This window comes from Cryptomeria japonica, chromosome 11 (assembly GCF_030272615.1).
Source record: "Cryptomeria japonica chromosome 11, Sugi_1.0, whole genome shotgun sequence".
NCBI lineage: Eukaryota > Viridiplantae > Streptophyta > Pinopsida > Cupressales > Cupressaceae > Cryptomeria > Cryptomeria japonica.
In genome coordinates, this window is record NC_081415.1 from 342,389,110 (window position 1) to 342,411,645 (window position 22,536).

The window sequence follows — 22,536 nt, forward strand, 5'->3', positions numbered from 1 at the left end:
TGAATCAATAAAGAGTTTGCCTGCCCGTGAATTCTGTCATATTTTCAGGATATGACAGAGAAACATATTAAGAAATTTGCTAGGCAATTCATCTATTTCAATGAACAAGGTTTTGACCAAAGCATTTTTAAAACACAGATTTTTTAGAAAAGAAGATCATCCTTCTCAGCTAACCCATATCTGACAGCCCTTCCCGGAAACATAGCTTAACATACATATAATGCAATCAATCATACATATGAGGATGACCTATATAATGCACCTTTCATTATGCCAATGCATCTTTCATTATGACTGATTTTTACAATACATACACTACATGGCTGTTCTGTTTATGTGTTAGGCTATGATTTGCTACATGTTTGTTATTATGCAAACAATGGAGCAATTGTCCATATGTCTGTTATATGCATGTACTGATTCATTTATCTCTATGGCTATTTGTATGTAGTTTCAGATGCATTTGTCTATATGGCTGTTCATATGCATTTTCTGATACTTTTGTCTATATTGTTGTTTATATGCAAATATCACATCTAATCTACATGATCATTTGTATGCATGATATGTCATACTGCAGATTTCATTTAAAAACAACAATGCATAATAAAATAAGGTATAACACATGTATGTATATATATGATATACATATACCATAAATACATATATATGTGCATATGTTATGAAGTAAACAAGAAATAATAATAAAAATAGAGCAATTTAATTAAAAAATGTAGTCAAGATATTGTAATCAAGTTATCTATTATGTATAGTGTTTTCAAGGTTTGTGTTTGTATATAACTAAATTAATGACTTTTCCTACCCTTTGTAGGGTACTGTGAAGCGGACAACAGAATTTCAGTTGATAATTAAAAGCTAATGTGCATAATTTCAGAATATGGACATGATAAAATTAGTTTACTATTTCATTCGTCTATTTTATCTATTCTCTGTTTTCCTTTGCTATAATGAAAAATGGTTTTCAATACAAGTTTTTGGATTTCAAGATGATAGTATTGATTCAAAATGAGAACAGTAATGATTCATTTACATTTTGGTTTGCTTCAGTGATTCTTTGTCTAAAATTATATGCAACTATGTATATAAAAGTTTTTTTATATACAAATTTGTATGTGTTTATAATTATATTTTCTATGTAAAAATCTTTCCTATAAGGATTTGTAGACAGAAGATACATTCAGATAAGGATTTCAGACTTCATTGATATTTTCACAAGCTTTTCAAATGATTGAACAATGAAAATAACAGAAAAATAATAATAATCCTACTTGGTCAATATAGCAGCTTGATGTGAACTCTGATCAAACTGATCTAGGGTTGAAGCAAAAATTCCTTGTTACTATCTCCACCTCTCTGTATTCCGAATGCCTATTGATTCAATCTCCCTTCATACGTGCCCAACTATGATCTAATAAAATCCTTCTTATCGAATACTTGATTGACTGGTAAAAACAATTATTTTCTGAGAAAAGAAAGTTCTCTGTATGCAAAGTTGTTAAAATCAAGGCTCTATTTTTTGGGTCTATGTGTAGTCGACCTATTCCTCCCATATATTGTATGAAAAACATAGTGATGTTTTGGCTGGCTCTCATAATGTATCTGCCTCCCTTTTTCGGAGAGGTGACTCCATTATGGAGTCGTTTTCCAAAGAATATAGATGGCTTTTAGCAGCTCAACCAATGAAAAAGCCAATTCTCAAAGCATATTTGCTTGTGGTAGACGTTACACTGCATGATGGAGGAATAATGCTATTTGAAACATAGCCTATACAATCTGTTTTTAAATCAATTTATGTGAAGTTTTGAATGGAAGCATCAATCCATTATTCATGTCTGATTTAGCAAGTGAAATAACTATTTTAGCAGGTGACAGGGGGCAACTGGCATATGCGCCCTGCCAGTGCAATAAGCATACTATCATTGTGGTTCCCATAATATGGGCTGAAAGCATATTTGATTAATGCCAAAAACTCTCTTTTTTATGGTCCTTTTTAAAACATAGCAAACATATGATAAAATGTAATCTTTGTTTTCAAAGGAATCGACCTTCATGGCCATCTAAGCCGTGGTAAGCATAGAATAACATAATGCTTATTTTATCAAAAAAGGCATGAGCATAACATTTGGTGATAAAGGAATAAACATTAAATTGAATGAATACAAGACATACATTATAGGTAAGGTTGGGATCTCAAACAAATTGGCCTCCATAATTAAATCGAGGCATAATAAAATATTATAATATAAACTACTTGTAATGGCGCATGTATGCGTGCCTTTACCGTTATACGTGTTCGTATGTGGGCACACACACACACACACACACACACACACACATATATATATATATATAGGGATCTCAAACAAATTGGCCTCCATAATTAAATCGAGGCATAATAAAATTTATAATATAAACTACTTGTATTGGCACGTGTATGCATGCCTATACTGTTATACATGTTCGTATTTGTGTGTACACACGCATATATATGAATACGTATACTTATGTACATATATTTTATTATTTACGTGTGTATAATAATGTAGTGATGCATTCATGTAGACATTATTAGTGTTTATATGCAGCTAGAGAAAAAGAGAACATTTTTCACTTGTATGGATATATGCATCTATGGCCATACCCATATACATGTTCTTAAGTATTTATTGTATGTGTATATCGATAGGGTCACATGCATATATTCATCACAAGTATGTATACAAGAATGTAATTATTATTCATTGACATTAAGCATTCATTTCTCAAGTGTGGGGATATGAAGCTTTTAATCAAATAACAACATCCATATAAAAGAGAGTCAACATATTCTTGTCATCAAAGCAAGGGTATACATATTCACAAACATGGTATGCAAGAACAATCTCATTTTTTTCAAATTATTTAAAACACCATGATAACGATTATAAGAAAACATCATCAATCACTCAAAAAACATCCATTATTTCATTCAAATGCAATTACTACATGAAACTATGTGGTGTGTGCAATGGTTTCCATCTTATCCATTCTTTATCAAATGGCTAGACTTCTCTCCTCGATAGTATTCATGTCTTCAACTAAACCTACTTTCACTCAAACTTATACGCACATCAATAGGTCAGTTCTCAAAATCATAATCGATATATGTACATGGTAGGGAAAACATACACTATCATAATTAGATCATCATTTTCTCATTTGCAATTTAAATACATCACTATTGTAACATATTTAATCAAGCCAAAAGATGAGACGTGGCATCCTTACCCACTAGGAAGAGGCATTGTTCCAATGTGTTATTACACATACACAAGAGTAGAAGAGCATCGTACTAGTACATGTTGATGTGTTTTATAGGACACCTCAAACACAAAGCAAAATACTAAGTATTTTATCCTCTCTTGAATAAAGAGACCTCACATGCTAAATAATATGATCAAGTGAGACAACTCCAAGGTTTACAATGCGAACAATCGACTTTATGCTCGGGATAGACTTAGTGATGTATGATGTGATATTGCTGGAATCACAAGGGGACTTACGTTTATGAACACTACTGGAGTGTGGAATTTAACTAACTTTCTTGGAAAATAAAGACAAAAGGGAAAGGGTTAGGAAATCTAATATTGTCCTAAGAATTTAAGAAATGATTGTTGACTTGGTGCAACCAAACCAAGCTTTGCTTTGCCATGAGGAAACAACTACACAAAGATGGTTGAATCTCCTAAAGATAAGCAAATAATTTTCATATCACCTATGCAAACCAACATTATGAACAATGAGCATATAGCAATTGAAGTTAAGCTTTTAGATAAGTTCATTCTAACCACGCACTGCAAATTGCAATCAACAAACTCCAAGTGGTATGAACATTAGGCTTCACCATTCATTAGCAATAAAATCTTCCATTCATCTAATTAACATCTAACTTGAGAAGTAGAGACCATGCAACAAGTTCAAATAGCATACAAGATCCACCATCACTTCAGTGAAAATATTATGTTTATTACAACAAGCCTTGGCAATAATCTCCTTTCCTCCTACTCTACTGCTAACTGCTATCTAACTATTCACTATTAACCCTTTACAAATGAGAGATTTGAGCCTTATAAAGATGTCTCTTTACAATTCAATGGCTCAGATTGATGCAAGATCAACGATCGAGATTACAAAATAAAACTCTAATTAGGGTTAGCTATAACCAACTCCCTCTGACCTATGAAACAATCACATCTTGATGGACACATCCTTCTTTGAATGCTGACAAATGAATGATAGGGTTAGGTACACGGAACAAACTTCGATGTATTGCCATGTGTCGCTTGCTCCCTTCTTGGATAAATCAAGCACAATGAACTGGGATGCCTTGACTTGGAATCTCCTGATTGGCTTAATGATGACTAGATGCCACGTCATCATGCTCCTATAGATCATCACGAAGCTTGTGTGATTGAGGTATATCTCTTGATACTCAACACTATCCAAGCCTGATATGATATGATGAAGGTGGGGCATATTCCCAAATTGTATCATCTTTGTGATTTGAAATGCCCCCCTTAATTTTTTTTGATTTTTTAATTCACTCGTTAAGGTTAGGATAATCAAAAACTTGCACTGAAATGAAATTCTGAAAGTAAAGCAATCACTCAACCACTTGGTCAATGAGAGGATTGAATTAAGCAAATGACAATCACTCAACGACTTTTCAGTGGGAGGACTAGGAATAACAAAACTATCACTCAACCACTTATTCAGCGGGAGGACAAGAGTACAATATAAAATAGAGATAGGCGGCGTAGCTAGCTTCTATAACCAAACTATCACTCAACCACTTATTTAGCAGGAGGACAAGAGTACAATATGAAATAGAGATAGGCGGCGAAGCCAACCTCTTCCACTTATTCAGTGGGCATTAAGGAACAATTCATAATGAAGTTGCTGTTAGTACTACTAATCAGCATTACAATAAGTAACATGAATTACAGATCAAGAGGTATTGCTATCCAACAGTTGCAAAGGATGTCCAATGTTATTCTCAAGTTTCAAGAGACTCTCCACCAAAGAAACAACCCCCCAAACTCCAAACACTAAATCTGATATACTTAACCGACAAATTGAAAATACAGACCAACAACATAAAAACTCACTATAATGCTCATAACTCCACCAAAACTTGATGGATAGGCTTGAAACCAAATGCTGAAGAAGGCTAGAGAGGAGACGCCAAAACCCAAACCCCTAACAAGCAGCAAATCTCACCTAACATATATTGCACACTTCCCAATGCAGCCACAGGGATGGTTGGCCTGGGAGAGAGGGCGAACTTCACTATAAAATTCAAATCTGCATTAAAACCTCTGAAAATTTGCAAAAAGGATCACCTAGGCCAAAGGAAAACATAGAGAGAATACCCAGAAGCAACAAAAACCCTCTTGAAGACTTATGATTGAATTTTGCTTTCAGCTCCAGAATAACCAGCAACCTGGAAGCTCACAAACACCCCAAAATATCAGAAAACTGAAAAAGCATCACCAAAATCCATCTCAATATAGCTCAATCTATTCCTCTGAATGAGAAATAGTCTCTCCAATCAGCTAGGTCCTATCTCTCAAGCACGAAATTGTCACAAGGCTAGGAAACTCTCAACTTCGAAGCACAAGTCTGACACAAATTTGGTAGTACTTCGTTACAAAATAATCATGGATACCAAAACAAGAGCCCAACACTCTTATTTGTAACCTCGGTGTTTCCAAATTCAAATTCACATTGCCTCCAAATGGACGCCAAACCCAAATGCACACTAATTTAACCTTAATTTGAAACTTGCATTTCATTTCCCCTCCTTTCCAAGTTGACCTTCACATAGAAGCAAATATACTTTATAAAAATGACAATAAAATAATAATGTGGTGTCCAAGGTAGATAAGTGAAATATATTATAAAATTAACTTATTTCCCATAAGGCGTCCATCTTGCCTTACTAATATATCACTTTATAAAATATTTTCTCTCAACAATAAATCGCCCAACCTTATGGCATAAAATAATTCTTTATCACCTCAAGTCGTCTCCTTAGGTCATAACTAGATATGCATAAGTCATACGCCTAGGCCAAGGGGGGCATTAAAAAAAAATTAAAAATACTTTTTCCATGTGTTGAACAATTGCCATAGTGAACTGAAGACCAAAGTACTGAAAACTGCATTGCCAGAAATAGCCTTTGAACTGGACCATTGAAACCTGCCAAAAATAGCAATTAACAAAAATAGCATATTGCTAAAAATAGTAAGTGTGTCCAAATGCATTTTAACCACATTTTGAGCAGTCGTCGCAACTTACTAAAAATAGTAAGTTCGGAAAAGTCTTTAGATTCATTTGCATGTCACACCATCACAAAGCTCTCTGAAAACCCGGAAAAACCTAGAAAAATGAGCTGTCCTCGCCCCCACTTACTAAAAATAGTAAGTATACCAAACTCCACTGATTGCTACGCATGTACCATCATTGCAAAGCTTTCTGAAACCCAAAAGGAATCCAGAATCAGATTTGTAAAACTCCAACAAACAAGCCACCAAAACTTCCAAAGCATCCTCCTAGAAAATAGGAAACCCTAATTCTGCCTCTGATTGACCAATGGGTCTCGGGATTGGCCAACAGTCCACAAAACAAACTAGAGCGGAAAAGGGGACATTGCATGATCAAGCTGATTTTCTAACTTTGCTTAACTCTTCTGAAACTATTTACTTCCTTGATCATGTTTGCATCCTTGCATCTTCATGGTTGGGAATCTACCTTATTGTGTGTAAAGTCCCTTGTCAAATTTGCCTTCAAACTTTCAATTTATGTTGTCTGACATTTCGTCAAACACTTGGCATGCAATCCCTTTTTAGCATATAGTTGATCCTACTTCTGATTTCTTCCTCATAAGTTGACCAAATGCATGAAATAAAGACAACTTCTAGTTTGAATGATTAACCAATGAATAATGTGATTGACTGAAATGAAAGTGCAGTCTCAAATCATCTATAATGAACAAGGACCATATATTGGCATTTCATTGAACAGTTGGCGTGCAACCTTGACACCTTTCCAAATAACTGAAATACCTAGCTTGATATGCAATGCAAGGCTTCTATTGATTTCAATCTACACCTTAGTTCTGATTATACAAGACTCTCAAATGCACTGACTTGTAATGACTGAATACAGAGATGAATATCATATTGTTTAGGATGCCATAACTGTCCTAAGACTTAGACGTTCATAACAGAAAACTTCAAACTGAAGACAAATAATTTTTCTGAACATACATGTCTGATTTCTACACAGTTTGCATTGAGACTTCATATACATCGCCCAGAATCAGATAGAGGTGTTCTTACTAAACATTTCAAACATTTATCAGGCAATATACATACAATGTGTAGACCTGGAAGTAGTGAATTGACTGAAATGTTTGCAGCAGATAGAACAGACCTTTAAATACCCACGTGGCTGCCAATAGAGGATGCTAATAGCAATTGATTGGCTTCTAAAGATTGTGCCTCCAACAATCTGAAAATTGCTCTTCAAACCCCTTTGAATTTCTGTAGATCAACTCTTCTAAAATGCATTAGTACTATAGCGATTTACTATTCACGGCTACTGTAGCGATTTACTATTCATGCCACCTTCAATCTGCATCATAGCTTCTTATTTGAACCCAAACTTCTACCATTAAGTTCAGCAAACTCTGAAGATGTGTTCTCTCATGGAAAGTTGGGATTTCGTCCAACCTTCAAATTCCAAGGGATTTCGCCCTTAGAAGAATCTAGTCACTGATTTCTAGCAACAATGGAGAAATAGCTTCAATGAAATAATCTCATAACATGCTCTTGAAGGAAGACAAGGTTTGTTTATAAAGACTCCTCAAACTCCAAATCAATCTCCACGCTCAATGTGGGATAAATCCTCCTTCATTTTAATTCCTCCTTATGAAGTAGCTTCTCAAACAAGCTGGAGAGCTTTATTAATTAAAATGACTTTGTATTGTCATTTTATAAAGTTACTTTATGAAAACAACTTAAATACTCTTTAACCCCCCCTTTAAGTCATCATATCATAAAGTCATTTAATGCTATAATGGCCCCACTCTTAATGACATTTTATAAAGTTAAATAATAACTTTATAATATCATTAAATGCTATTATAATTTTAATATCTCATTGATTACTCATTATCTCTCTGTCCCGTCTGAACTTGGAAGTTAACCATTGTTCCCACTACGCATCCAACTGCTTTACTAAAAATAGTAAGGTGGGTCTCTAATGTAGCACTGACTTACTATAAATAGTAAGTACCTCAAAACATAGCTAAAAACCTCTGAATAACCTAGCCTCAGAACATAAGAAAGATCTGGAGAAGTAAAGGCTGACAACTCCACCTGAAAAGCTCCGTGATGCCCAAACTGGGACCCTTTGAACAACTCCATTAGCCTACGAGGGTCAAAATAATAGGCTAATCCCTCGAACTCTGATGCTCATGAAAATGGGGACATAACATTGTGTAGCATTTCACCCTGATGATATGATGTAGACCTTGTGATGCCTATGCTTGTGTGCAATTTCATCCCCTAGCTTGTGGAATATTTGATTTGTTCTCTCCTCGTGATACCATTCATCTTGATTTGAATAACTTGCCTTGATGTGGGGGAGTATCTTCATGTAGATGTCGTGTATTTGAATGTAGTGTCTCTTACTGCGAAGTAATCCTCATTGATCTCCTCTTGTACTAATATAATCCTTGGATTTCAGAAGGAAATTTAAGGTGATTGCAAAATGTTCTCATCTCACTACTACAACTTGATCTTGTCATCTTTTAGATTTTGTTTCTGATTTCCCATCTAAGACTATCCTCTTTATGCGGGTGCAGAGGCCTTTCAAATCTCTTATCATCTTGAAATGGTCTTTGCAAAGAACGTTGAGTTCAAGTAGTAGGCACCTTAATGTAAAGGGCTACAAAATTGTTGCTGTTATGAATAATAATGCCCATAAAAAGGACGATATTCACTCTTAGTGCCTTGATACACAACTCTTAATCCTTTCTTGGTCCTATTCATGGTCCCAAATGTGTAGCTCATAAGGGGGCTTCTATTTTTCTACTAGACAAAGAAGCCTTAACATAAGTACCACCTCATTAAATACTGTCCAAATTATCATCAAAAAGACACTTAAAACAGATAATTTCATCTACTTCCTTGGTGTAGCTGGAATTTATACATTTTTTGCGACAAATATCCTTTTGAGACTTTGTAATATACTGCCAGGGGGTTTAAAACCAAGATCTTGCAATTTAATAAGTATTGATGCACAAGCATTTTGTCAAACAGTTTGCATTCCAGCTGTTTTAGGTTTTGTTTCAACTTGTTTTGGGAGATATTACAAATAAATGTCATAACATATAGCTAACAACTTCATTGATACAAAATTATTGCAAGATGTGATCACAGAGAGATTTTGTATGATACTTTGTAATATTGTATTGCTGTTACAAAATGATATTCACAAAAAAATCATACAGCAGAAATATCATTAACAAAAAAATTATACTTATGTGCCAAGTACTGACCTGGACCTTGGAATAGTCAATTCACCAATCAGAAACATCTTTAAAATCTCCCTTTGTGCTTTATGGCTTCTTCCACACTAGTACAACACCTGACATGTATTGTATGGCAGCATATATGTTGCAATAGCAATGATTAAAGGCTGAACACTCACATTTAGGCTGCAGCAATCTTTATAGAGCCTATTAAAGGCTATGATGGGAGTTGGGAAGGCTTTGAGACTTTACAATATGTATCGCTCCCCCTTTTTACATGTTCCCACATTGTATACGGCCCCTTTGTTGGGCTAAGCAATGGTATGATTTGTTTGAACCCCAGCCAATATAAAATCTAATACTTTCAGCTTACTTTTCCATAGCACATATAGCACTATAAATTTGTTTCTTCTTCACCCACACACACAGCATGTACAAATTTGTGGCAAATCTCAAAAAATTTGTACTTGGGGTTTTGAAGCCGGCAATTGTAAACAAAATCCTTGTTTCTCCATTTAAGCACAACTGCTAATCCTATGTGAATCCACCATGAATTTGACTTGGAAGAAATATTTCATCTTTGAAGTGAAATACCTATAGGGTTTGAAGTTGAACTTGTAGTCCAAACTTTGCAGATGAGAGAAATAAATTGTCCAAGTTATCTAATTCCCTTTTTGCACTTTCTTTTATACTCTGCCTGCAAACTTTCAAGAACTTTATTTTTAAAATACATAAAGTGATCTTTTTTAATTTTTAATTAGCTTTGGCTGCTGAAAGCCGATTTTCTGAATGTATTTTAATTTACTTTGTTTGATTATGGTTGATCTTTCTTACTGTGGGTCCAATGTGACATTTACCTTTTTCAAGGTGTGATTCCATCCATCCTCTTATTTTTGTGTGATTGGTGTTGTCCTTTAATTGACTCACCAGTTTATGTGCCTGTTTCCATCTAATGATATGAACTCTAAGTTGCAGTATTGGTGATGAAAACTGGATGGTAACAATGATAACTGTTATCCACAGGAAAGAGGTCCCCTAATGTTTGAACCTCTGAATTCTGAAGGCCTATTTTCTGAATGTCTGATATATATAAGGATCAATCAATGAGAGTTATACATGAATAGTCGGCTAGATGCTTTCTGCATTTAGAGCACACAGTCAGGGCCTCTTCCACCGGTGGATGATGAATTCATGAGACTCTCTGTTAGGATCAACATCAGTGAGTCACAGAAACACCTTTAATCAGCACTCTCTACGGATTACCGTTAATTTTTCCTCATCCTATAGTTTCTGATGCTTCCTCCATTTTCATTCTCCTAGCAGATTGCCACATCTGAACCTCATCCATATTTCTAAAGAATTGTTGGCAGGAATATCTACTAGCCTTACAGGTGTGGAGGACATGTGAAAGACATAATCAGGACATATTGTCATGATACTATACAAGATGAATAAGACATTATGGTAATATGTTTCATGGGATGATTAGTTGCTGATTAATATGCTTTTGTTTTTGAGTTATCAGTGGTGTTTGTGCAGTTGTTGCCAATTGACAAACTTTGTGTTGTTTATTATGGGAGTTCTATCTGATTCTCCACATATTGTATTGTAAATGTATTTTGGAGGAGTACGTCACAAATGCTCATAATGAGGATAACCCATTTTGTAGATATCTTGTGTCTTGTCTATGGTTATGTTATGATGATCTGAATACTTTTTTATATAGTTGTGTACACACTGTATAGCTTATACTTACTATTGCTCAGAGTATATTTATTAATGATTTTTAATAGTACAAAGGTTAATTGCTTTCATATGAACCAGGAAAACATGTTAAACCTCCTTTGGTACTTGACAATTGATAATAAATCATGATCTAGGAAACAAAGAAATATATTTTATGTTTATATTCTTAATAATTTTATTTTATGCTTGTTAGATTTGACAACTGAAAAAGGAAATCGATCGTCCCAAAATAAAAAAGAAGAACGAGTGGGTCGTCTGAAGGATAGTGGTAATTTCTGATATTTATTTTCTCTAGTAAATGTGTTTATTATGGTAGTAAGTGTCTTTTGAGGATCAATTTTTCATGCAGTTTCATAGTCAGAGAATTCATGGTATCTAATAATCAGATCTAACCTATGCATTTTACAGGTTATAGACTTGCTATTTCGTGGGCTCTTTGTGCCACTTGTCTTCTTGGACATGCTTCTCATTTCTTTGGAACAATGGCACCATCATGGATGCACATAATTCATAATACAGGCTTTCACATGGCATTGTCTTTGATTGCTCTGGCTGGTCCAGGTCGCCAGATTCTTGTTGATGGTTATAAGAGTTTGCGTAGAGGAGCCCCAAATATGAATACTTTAGTTGGTCTTGGAGCAGTTTCCTCATTTATTATCAGTAGTATAGCAGCTTTGGTTCCATCATTGGTATACATTCTCATCTTTCTTTAACAATTTTACTTTGTGTGGGAAACTTAAGCAAAATGAAGTGGTATTGAATTTTTTCCAAATCAAGTTAATATTTGCAAGCTAGCTAGAGTCTGTTATGTTAAACATAAAAAGGAATTATCACCTAAGACAAGAAATTAATCCATCGATGGGTCTTGATCTCTGATTTAAGTTGCTAGTCTTCGTACAGGTTCAAGGTTTGGGTATGTGGTATGACATTTTTTTCCCTTGGGGATAGGTTTGAGGTTCAGGAATGTAGTATGGTGTTATTTCTTTCCCTCAGGTACAGTTGTAGGTTCTCACACACGTGCACACACACAGGCACCCACACACACACCCACACACATGCCCACACATCCACACGTCCACATGCACACTTGCACACACACATACACACACACCCACACATGCACACACCCACACCCACATGCACACACCCACACCCACACCCACACACACCCACATGCACCCACGCACCCCCCCACCCACACCCACCCACACACACCCCCACCCCCACCCACGCCCACCCACACACACAAACACACACATTTTATAATTTCCAAAAAGGAATACTCATTACACACACATACAGACTTTTGATAATTTGCAAAAAGGAATACTCATCACACACACACACACACACTTTTCATAATTTGCAAAAAGGAATCTCTCACACACAGTTCATAATTTGCAGAAAGGAATACTCATCACACATATCATAATTTACAAAAAGGAATACTGATAAATTCATAATTTAGTGATTTGTCAAATGATACACATTGAAAATTACAATCAGTATTGAATTATCTTCATATTGCTTTTTATTAAGAGCATAAAGTCAACATTTTATGCACAAGAGGTATTATTGGCTATGTGGAAGTATTGGAGGAGTGTCCCTAGGTTCAAGTCTATTTTATGATAGACTACATTTGTAAGTGTTTTTTTTTTTCTAAGCAAACTGCTACCTAGGGGTAGCTACCATTATATTGAAAAGAAGAAATGATTACATATCAGGCACAAAGAGAGAACAACTGCTACCTAGGGGTAGCTACCATTATATTGAAAAGAAGAAATGATTACATATCAGGCACAAAGAGAGAACAAGGAGGTCCTTATAGCTTCTATGACCTCCCGAGATCTCTCGATTTGTGCAGACGAGAACAGGCTCTCGTTTACAAACATTACACTATCATATGTCTCCATATTGTTTCTTCCAATGCCATCACACATCACCTTGATAGTGTCATATTTATGTCCTTTCTCCAACAATTCTTCCACAGCAAATGCATCTGCAACTAGTCCAGTATGGGCAGTCGAATTCAGATTCTCCAACACTGCAAGAGCATTGTCCCTGAGTCTCGATACCACAATTCTCCTTACTGCTCGTTCTGCATCATTATGGTAGCCTGTCGTCCAAGCAATGATGTATTCAAATCTTTGTAGAAGAGTGGTGTTATGCGAGTGTGCACCTGATAACACTTGATCCACTAGGATCTTCTTGACAACATCCTCTTCGGCATTGCCATCAATGACAAAGATGTCATTTAGTTCTTCCACAGAGCTATAGTAGCAATTATAGATGCAATTCGAAATCGAGACATATTGGGAACCCATCACTATGCCTTGTCTGGGAAATGAGCTATCATCCTTATATCTTTGTGCTTAGTGAGTCACGCTGTCAAAGGAACTCTGAGTGAATCCTGCCGTGACAAAGAAATTCGATTGTCTCAGTGTCCGACCAGCATATGAGCCACATTTACATATTGGAATTAGTTCCTTATCCTGCCGTATTAGCATGGTAAGTTATTTCCTTGTCAGCTTTGTAATTCGATAGCAGCATGTGAGGATGCTTTTGGAGTAGATAGTCCCATCCAACTCATCGAAGAGTTGGATATTATCTCAGAGTTTCGTCTGTCGCATGATTCGATAGGTAGTCTGCCTCCATATTTGCCTCTCGGTAAATGTGTTTAATTGAAAATCTATATTTTTAAGAATCTCCCTTATGCCTCCCAACCACATTTCTGATTTCCAGCTAGGAGCTGAGTTTGAGATGACTGCCCGAATGACATTAAGGGAGTCGCCTTCAATGTCTATTGCTCTAAGATTCTTATCTGAACATAGTTTAAGACTGCCAAGCAAAGCCGTAAATTCAGCATCATGATTGGTGCCATTCGGAAGTTTAACTGAGCCTCGCCATACTAATTCTCCTTTGTCCTTTCATATGATGGATCCTGCTTCGGACGGACCTGGGTTTCCTTTGTAGGCTCCGTCAAAGTTTAACTTCAATCGGCCTGTTGGTGGGAACATTTGTAAGTGTTTTAATAAAATGATGCTTTATGGGATTTTTACCTGAAAGGGTTTTCCCCTTGTATATCTTGTGTAATGTGTTAATTTATGGTTGTATGATTCTTAATGTATCTATTTTATATCTTGTTTATAACGGTTAGTATCCTAAGATCCTAATTTCTAACATGGTATCAGAGCAGGTTAGGTTACACTAATCATTTTTATAGGTTATATTGAAAGATACACTACACTTGGTGGAAAACTTTTTATGCAAATTCCTACAATCCTTTCCACAAATCTTAGTGACATAATTGCTCATTGTTAATCTATTTTTTGAGGAAGAAATGCTTTAATGTATTTGTTAATCTGAGTAAAAAATTGAATGCACGTCTTAACTCTATAAATAATGCTACTTGCTGATGAGTTTTTTATATTTTTTATCAACGTGTGGAGGATTCTTAAAATTTATATAATATATTGTTTGTTGTGTTTATGTTCACACCATCGTCACCCTTACTTTTCCAAAGGATCGTAATGGCATTTAGATGCTATTCTTGGCAATTGACAAATGCACACTTTTCTATTGGTTGTCAAATAGAATATTTTTCTAGCATGTCTTGTCATAATTAGTACGCTACAATTACTATTTTTATATGATGCAAGATAAGTAGCATTTTATCAGATATTCTAAAATTCTTATGTAGATTTTTCGTCACCTACTTTTGGCTATACATATATTGTTCTAAAGTCTCATTTTTGACAAAAGATAGGAGTATACACAAATATAAATCAACTAGAAATCTGACCTGCTATTTACACATGAAAAGTGGTGTGATTAACTCATGAGGAATACCATATGCTCTATGAGATCTCTCATTCTTTCATGTTGTCAAATTCTTTACAAGTCTCCAACAAACTTGCACTCTTCACATACATGTAAACAATCTTATCATTAAAAGTTGTCAATATAAGAAAAGCACATTGTCTATGATTAATGTAAGATTATTTTTGTTGTCAAACACATTCTTAAGAATACATGTCTACTATATTCTCTTCAAAGGGTTTATGTGTTATACCTCCCTTCGCAATGTTATAAGAGATGGTGCAGACTTGCAATTTCTTTATAAATAATCGATTCTTCAAATATATCTTGAACATCTTATCCATTGTAGACTTAAAGATAGTTTCATAATTTGACACTTGTCATGAATGGAATTTGTGATATACAAATATCTATATACACTTGTCTGTACTTCATAGAGATCAAAAAGTATTACTTGATCAAGATGGGGTCATGTTGGAATTTTGACCTCCGCGTTCTCAATAATTTATGATAATGATATAAGCATTCTTTCTTAAGAGTTATAATGTTGAGATTTTGACATTCATATCTCTAGTCAAGTGGTTGTGTTAACCCAAATCCTATTGTCTAATGAATACACTCCTTCCTCCATTTTCATTATAAGATCATGGATTTGAAGTTCTTAAAGGAATATTAATAAAGATGCAATGCATTATATTATTTTTCTTAGTTTCATACTTATGATGGAGTATCCATACTCTAGATATAAAGGATATAGATGGTGCTCCTAAATCTTTCCCTCCTTGTTGTCAAATACAAGATTATCACATAAATTCATTCTTTTTTTTATTAAAACAACAAAAATGACAAAGTGAATCAAAAGGGAAGGGCAAAAAGTTAAAAACTCTTACACATTTATCAAAAAAATGGAATTGCTTGAGTGTTACTTTACCTAAATTTATTGGGTTTATAACTAGCCTACTTAAATTGGGTGGCTATCGCCCTAACAAAATTGTTCGGGGAGCAAACCTGGAAAGGATAGCTCACCCGTTGCCTAATTTTTTATGGATCATTACTATATGTAGTAGCATGTCTATTTTTTATTTTAAACAAGACAACTAATTATTCATGCTAATTCTCATAAAAATATATGTTGATCTCCTTGCTGCCAATTATTGGACTATATTTTACATTTATGAGGAATATTATGTGATCTTTGGCGAATGATGAATGCATAATATTACATTCTTTCTTTACACCAAAAATCAAGTTTAATTGATTACTGTGTTACTAATTGTATTGTCTATGGCGAGATTATGCCTTCAAAACATATGGTGCAAGTGCTATTACATGGATGGTGCAATGCTTTAATAAGAAGGCTATCTTCTATGTGTCTTTGAATCAAAAGGGTGAAATATGGAAGTAGCTCTTGAAGAATCAATATGGCCTTGAAGATTTATGGAAGAGTTTCAGTCAGATACATGTAAAAGTACTATCTTGAAGATATTTTACTCTTTCAAAGAATATCATTTCTAAATATCAAAATGAACCTTGAAGATCATGGGCACCTCACTCAAGTGAAATTATTTCATATTAAAGGCACTTTGAAGATCATAAGCACCTCACTCAAGTGAAATTATTCCATAATAAAGACACTTTGAAGATCACGGGAACATGCTATATATTGTAATTTAGCCATCACTTTGAAATCCTCTGTGCAATGATTGGCTTTTAGACAATGCCATTAAGGGGGAGTGCACATGATACCATTTAGTGGCTAAATCCTAGATGTAAGACCTTTAGGCATTATATGCTCCAAATTCAAATAATGCTTGGCCTTAGGTGATGCCATTGAGGGGGAGTGTGCATGTCAATGACACCACCTAGTGGCTAAATCCTAGTTAAAATCCTACAGGTAGGCATATGACCTAATAGGTATGAAATAAGAGCTATATAGGCATTAGTAAGTCCTTTAAGCTTGCAAATAGGCATATGTAAGCCCTTTTTGCCATAAATACTGTAGGTAGGCATTAGTAAGTCCTCTAGGCACATTTGTGCTTAAGTCCTATGGGCATATTGTATAATCTTCTCCTTGTAAATCTTCCACTTGTAAAAGCATTGTATTAAGTCCTATGGGCACTATGTAATGAACTTGGGGAGAGGCTAGTTTGAGGAGACTGTGGCTCCAATATAATTTTTAAGACCTCATAGCATCATTTTTAAAACACTAGGATTATAAATTATGACAAGATGACCTTCATGTAGTCCAAAATGCATGATTTTCATGTTGGCATATATTTGTGTCCCTGTTTGTCACTATCAAAGAAGACGTGCATTACTAGGGTACTTCATTTTTTCCTTTATGGAAATTGACATGTGATCCCCTATTTTTTTAATTTTTTATTATTTGATTGGTTAATATGTCGTATTATTAATATATAATCAAAAGATACATCATCGTAAATGTCCATAGTCTATTGTCTAAACCAGAAATATACCCCACCCTACATAAATGCGCAACGGACCAGCCCACCCAACCAAACATCCTTAACACGATATACTAAATTTATGCAAAATAGTCTTAAAACTAGAATGAATTAAACACTACCAGCTCCTTGCCTTTCCTTGCATCCAACTGGTCTTCATCTTGAGGCTCTTCTTGATAGTCCAAGTCGTCGTTATCCTCTGGGGGAAAGCCAATCCACAGTGATCGCTTCGGCTTTCCCTTCCTTGATCCCCTTGGTCGTTCGTGCTTCCTTCTGGTCGATGATGTAGATGCAGACCCTTCGTCTTCCATCCTCTGCTCATATGGACCCCATTTTGTCTGTTCCCACCTAATAACTTGTCTCTCCCTGTCCTCCAGAAACTCTGTGATACCATGCATGCCCACGTGTGCCGAGGCTCGACACATCTCTTTATTGCAGCTGGCGCTCCATAATATGTACAAGCAGAGTGGTGGTTGAAACTCACTCACATGGAGCTAGACTCCATCTGGGCAAACGAAGCCTTGCTTGTCGCGAGACATCTACAAGTAGCTCTTAAACCCACCTCTCCATTCCTCCCGCTTGTAGCTTGTCACTATCCAACACACCTTCTCCTTACTCACTAACTCGAAGCACCAAGCCGTGAATAGCGAAGCTATATCCACGTTTATTCGGTATTTGAACTAGGTACACATGTATTCATCCCCCAACACAATCTTCACCTTGGTAAGAAACTCCATCTCCTTGAAGCAAAAGACATTAGAAAGGCGCTAATCAAAGATTTGGCCCCAAAAGGCCATCATTGGTCAGGAGGCTCGTAGTGAAAAATTGGCTTCCATTATCACTTTCAAAGTATGGCACCATGCCCAGAGCTCTCTGCACCACCTTGAGCACCCAACTAACTTCACGACCTTCGCCTTGCTACACACTTTGCTAAAGATAACTTGTATTGCTCGTTTTGGAATTAAACGTTTGGTTGCACACTTGATGGGACTTAATGAAGTCCGTCAAAGTTAGGGTGGCAACATGTGTGAAGTGCCACCATCTGAATTAAATACTCGCACAACCATATCTCGGTATAAGCAAAAGACCGCCACCTTAGCCTTACAAACACGACCCAGTTCTACTTGCTCACCTGAAAAAGTAGGAAGGATATCTTCGGGTGAAGTGAGATCCGATATCCGCCTTGTACTGACAAGAATTAAATGCATCCAAATTCTTGCCGCCAAGTAGAATGTGCTAGCCTAACGGGCATTTGAACCCGCAGGTTCAATAGATAATGGAAATTGAATTTCGGCCCCCCTATTCATAATTGTATTCGTTGGAGGTATTGATTCAAATCTAATGTCACCGACTTGAAGGTCAAAGGATTGATTGGCACAATAATCTGCCTCCTTATTGCCCTCTCTAAGGACATGTGTGACTCTATAACTTTGAAAAGATGATAAAATTGTTTTGATCCTTTGTTCTTCTTTCTCAATTTTCTAGTTTTGAGCTTCACCCTTGATTATGGCATGGGTAATAATTTGCGAATCCCCTTCTAGGTGAAGTTTCAAAACTCCTTACTTTTTTGCCATTTGGATTGCCAACAAAGCGGCTTGGGCTTCAACCTCGTTGTTTGTTCCAGGTTGTAGGCATTGCATTCCCTTGGCGATAACCTTACCATTGCAATCCCTAGCAATACACCCCGCACTGGAGTGTCCTAGATTACCACGAGTTGCGCCATCAAAATTAACTTTTATCCAACCTTGATCTGGGGGTCGCCATTTTGATGACTTTGCTTGGTGAAGTGTAGGATTAACACTTTCAGACCCATTAATGGGTCATGTATCCCCTATTGACATTTAGGGGGAGCGTCAGAACATAATGTTATTAGAGGTCACATCCTTATAACATTTATATATGTTCTAATATAAGGTTATAAAACCTTATATATTATTTGCTTTATATGCATATCCCATTTGAAATAAATATTAGATTATTAATTATTTATGAATGGGGGTTATTGAAAAGGTATGACTAGTGAAGCCACCCTTCCTCCTATATTTAAGGAGGTTCTCTCTCATTTGAGAGGTGTGCGAATTTGGAGCTTTATGGTGAGTTGTATCACTATGCACAAGAGGTATTATTGGACATGTGGACGTATTATTCCATATGAGCACAACACTCATCATCTAGGATCAATGCTTTGATTTTTTGGTCTCTCTACATTTGATTGGCTTCATACACTCCAAAGAGTGTTGATGACCATAATGCTCAATGCATCTTGCACTTTCACACATTGTCTTAAAACATTTGTGTGATGCAAATCAAGTTTTTACAACCTAACATAGTAACATAGTGTAAAAAATGAAACATATTAAAATATTAAAAAGTAGATGACATATATACAAAAAGATAAAAATTAAAAAGTATACTAAAAAATAAAATTTAAATTACTTTAGACATCTCAAAGGTCCCAAATATAGCTTGTGACATATGATGATTTTTAATAAACATTTAAATATTGTCGGCCTTTTTGTAGATCTATTTAACCTACTCGATCTCTGTGCCAATCTTTTGCAAAATCAAGTTAAGTGAATGGACAACACATGGTGTCGAAAAAATATGTTCATATGTACCCTCCACTATTGAACCAATCACTTGACAATCTTCTTGGAGCCCACCATCTCAATGGATTGTATGAAATATTGGCAATGAAAGCTGCATCCTTCACTTTTCCCTCACAATCTATTGCCTCCAAAAACATTGCCTTATTAGGGGACACTACAATGACAATGATTAGTGGTCAATTTTTTAAATCTTTTCATTTGTAAAAAATGGACACAGCTATTTTGAGCCATGTATGCAAGCTTTCTCTTTGGCCAATATGGTGGTGCGTACCTTTTCATAGCCAAGACTAATGTAATCAGCATGTGCATTGGCAATCGCCATACCATATCTTGCCAATATGGTGATCTAACAAGGTTTAAAAGAATCCCTAAGCAATGCTCTCAACTATAACCTCTCTTAGCTCATTCTTGGAGGCTTTTTTCAATAGGCTTGTTTTACGTGAAAGAAAGGGGTGTTCTCTTAGGAAGATAGTGACATGAAAGGATGTAGGCTATCTGGTTGTGATAAGCTATAAGGAGGTTTCTGCAATCCTTTCTTGGGAAAGAGGATATACTCTTTCCTTTGATGTATCACTTACCATGTTGACATCCTCATGTTCTTTAATATACTCATTGTTTGTTACATTGGCAACCCTTTTTTATTTGGCTTTAGAGAAATTCTTATTCCTAAGCCTGAAAAAATGCATACATGAGCTTTCACTTGATTATGTGAGCTCTTTTACTCATTTTCACATTGGTAAGAATGCTAATGATAACGGTCACCACTAGAAAGTTGTTCAATAACTGTTGTATGCTGCCAAAGAGGTGATGTATCAAATTTAAATGAGCTTACTACATGTGTGACAATTGAATGAAATCTACTATCCATTCTATATGAACATAACAAAATGAAAAACCGAAAGCGTTAAAAATTTAGAACAATACGACTTAAAAAGAGCAACATTATAAACCCATATTATGTATGAAAAATCTTCAAAAAATATTGATGACTTCAAGAAAAAACTTGAAAAAAAATAAAAAATATTGAAAAAATTACAAGATTTAGCCATGTTTGATAGATTAGTCTTCCTTGTGCAGCTCTTTCTCTTCTTTTGGTGTCGGTCTTTCTTTTCTATAGCCATCACTTTTGAAGAAAAATTTAGCAACCTAAAAACCAATAATGGTAGCTTGGAGGCAAAAATGTTGTTTTACTCGTGTTTGTGAAATGAAAGAAAAAAAAATAGTTAAGTTTCCTCATGTCAGGGGGCATTTAAGTACTTAGGATACTCTTTAATATATTCCTTTTAAAATGTTTTTTCTTGTTAGTTTTTTGGTTAGCTAGCATGTGAGTCCTCTTGCGCTAGCTTGGAACTAGCCCTAGTTTGCCCAAGTTTGCCTCTAGTGCCTTGAGGGAACCCATAGCCTTCCTAGCCCCACATGTAGTCTAGTGAAGGACTCAGAGGAAACTAAGGGTGCTTGGGGTGGACCTTGGGTCAACCTAAAGCCGTCCCATTCAAACCACACCCATATGGGTTTGGGGCTGCTAGAAAAACTTGATAACATAGCTTTTATGTATAATATCTCTACACATATATAGATCCATGCTTCAACTAAATTACTTGACTTATTTATAGTCTAGGTCTAGGTTACCGGGTTCGGCCCCCCAGACCCCTGGGTGCTGATCCGGGGTTCTGGTCTGGTCTGCCTGTGGTCCAGACAGGGTCCGTGATTCACAGGCTTGGTTCGGACCAGGTCGAACCCAAGAGGACCTAGGTCGAACGCAGGGGTTTGACAGCCCAAAAATGGTTTTTTTTTTGCAAAATTTAATTTTTTTTGAACTCCACCACATAAAAATTAAAATATAACCCTAAAAGTGAGTTTTAAAACATTAACTTGGCTCATTTCACACAAGCAACATGACTACAAGCAAGGGGAAACGAAAATGTGGGATATAGAGCCAGAGCATACTGATTTGGATGCTTTCACTTGTTAGCTTGTTGCATTTGACGACTCAGATAGCGAGCAAACTTAAAGTGCAAGTGTAAGTGGCATTGGCATTGGCATTGATTCATCTAATGTCAATGTCAATGATGATGAGGAGGAGAATGAGGATGATGAATTAGAGAATTCATTTGATGATCAAACTTTAAATTGTTGAAAGTTGAAACAATGATACTTGAATATTTTATCATTTTGATATTAAACTTGATGTATATGATGCTGTTATGGTATGATCATGATGCTATGATTACAAGTTTATGTTGGTTTTGTTGTTTAAACTTTATATGATGCTATGTGACATGCTAATCTTAATTCA

The 22,536-nt window shown here is 35.6% G+C and overlaps 1 protein-coding gene across 2 annotated transcripts in view; it reads left to right on the top strand.

Annotated features, from left to right (window-relative positions):
- The window catches only part of LOC131074819 (copper-transporting ATPase PAA1, chloroplastic), a 257,652-nt gene that overhangs the window by 92,358 nt on the left and 142,758 nt on the right, over nucleotides 1–22,536 (top strand). For both annotated transcript variants that reach the window (XM_058011520.2, XM_058011529.1), the window contains exons 4-5: nucleotides 11,541–11,615; nucleotides 11,756–12,036. In XM_058011520.2, the coding sequence (XP_057867503.2) occupies nucleotides 11,541–11,615; nucleotides 11,756–12,036 (356 nt within the window). The remainder of the gene's footprint in view (nucleotides 1–11,540; nucleotides 11,616–11,755; nucleotides 12,037–22,536) is intronic.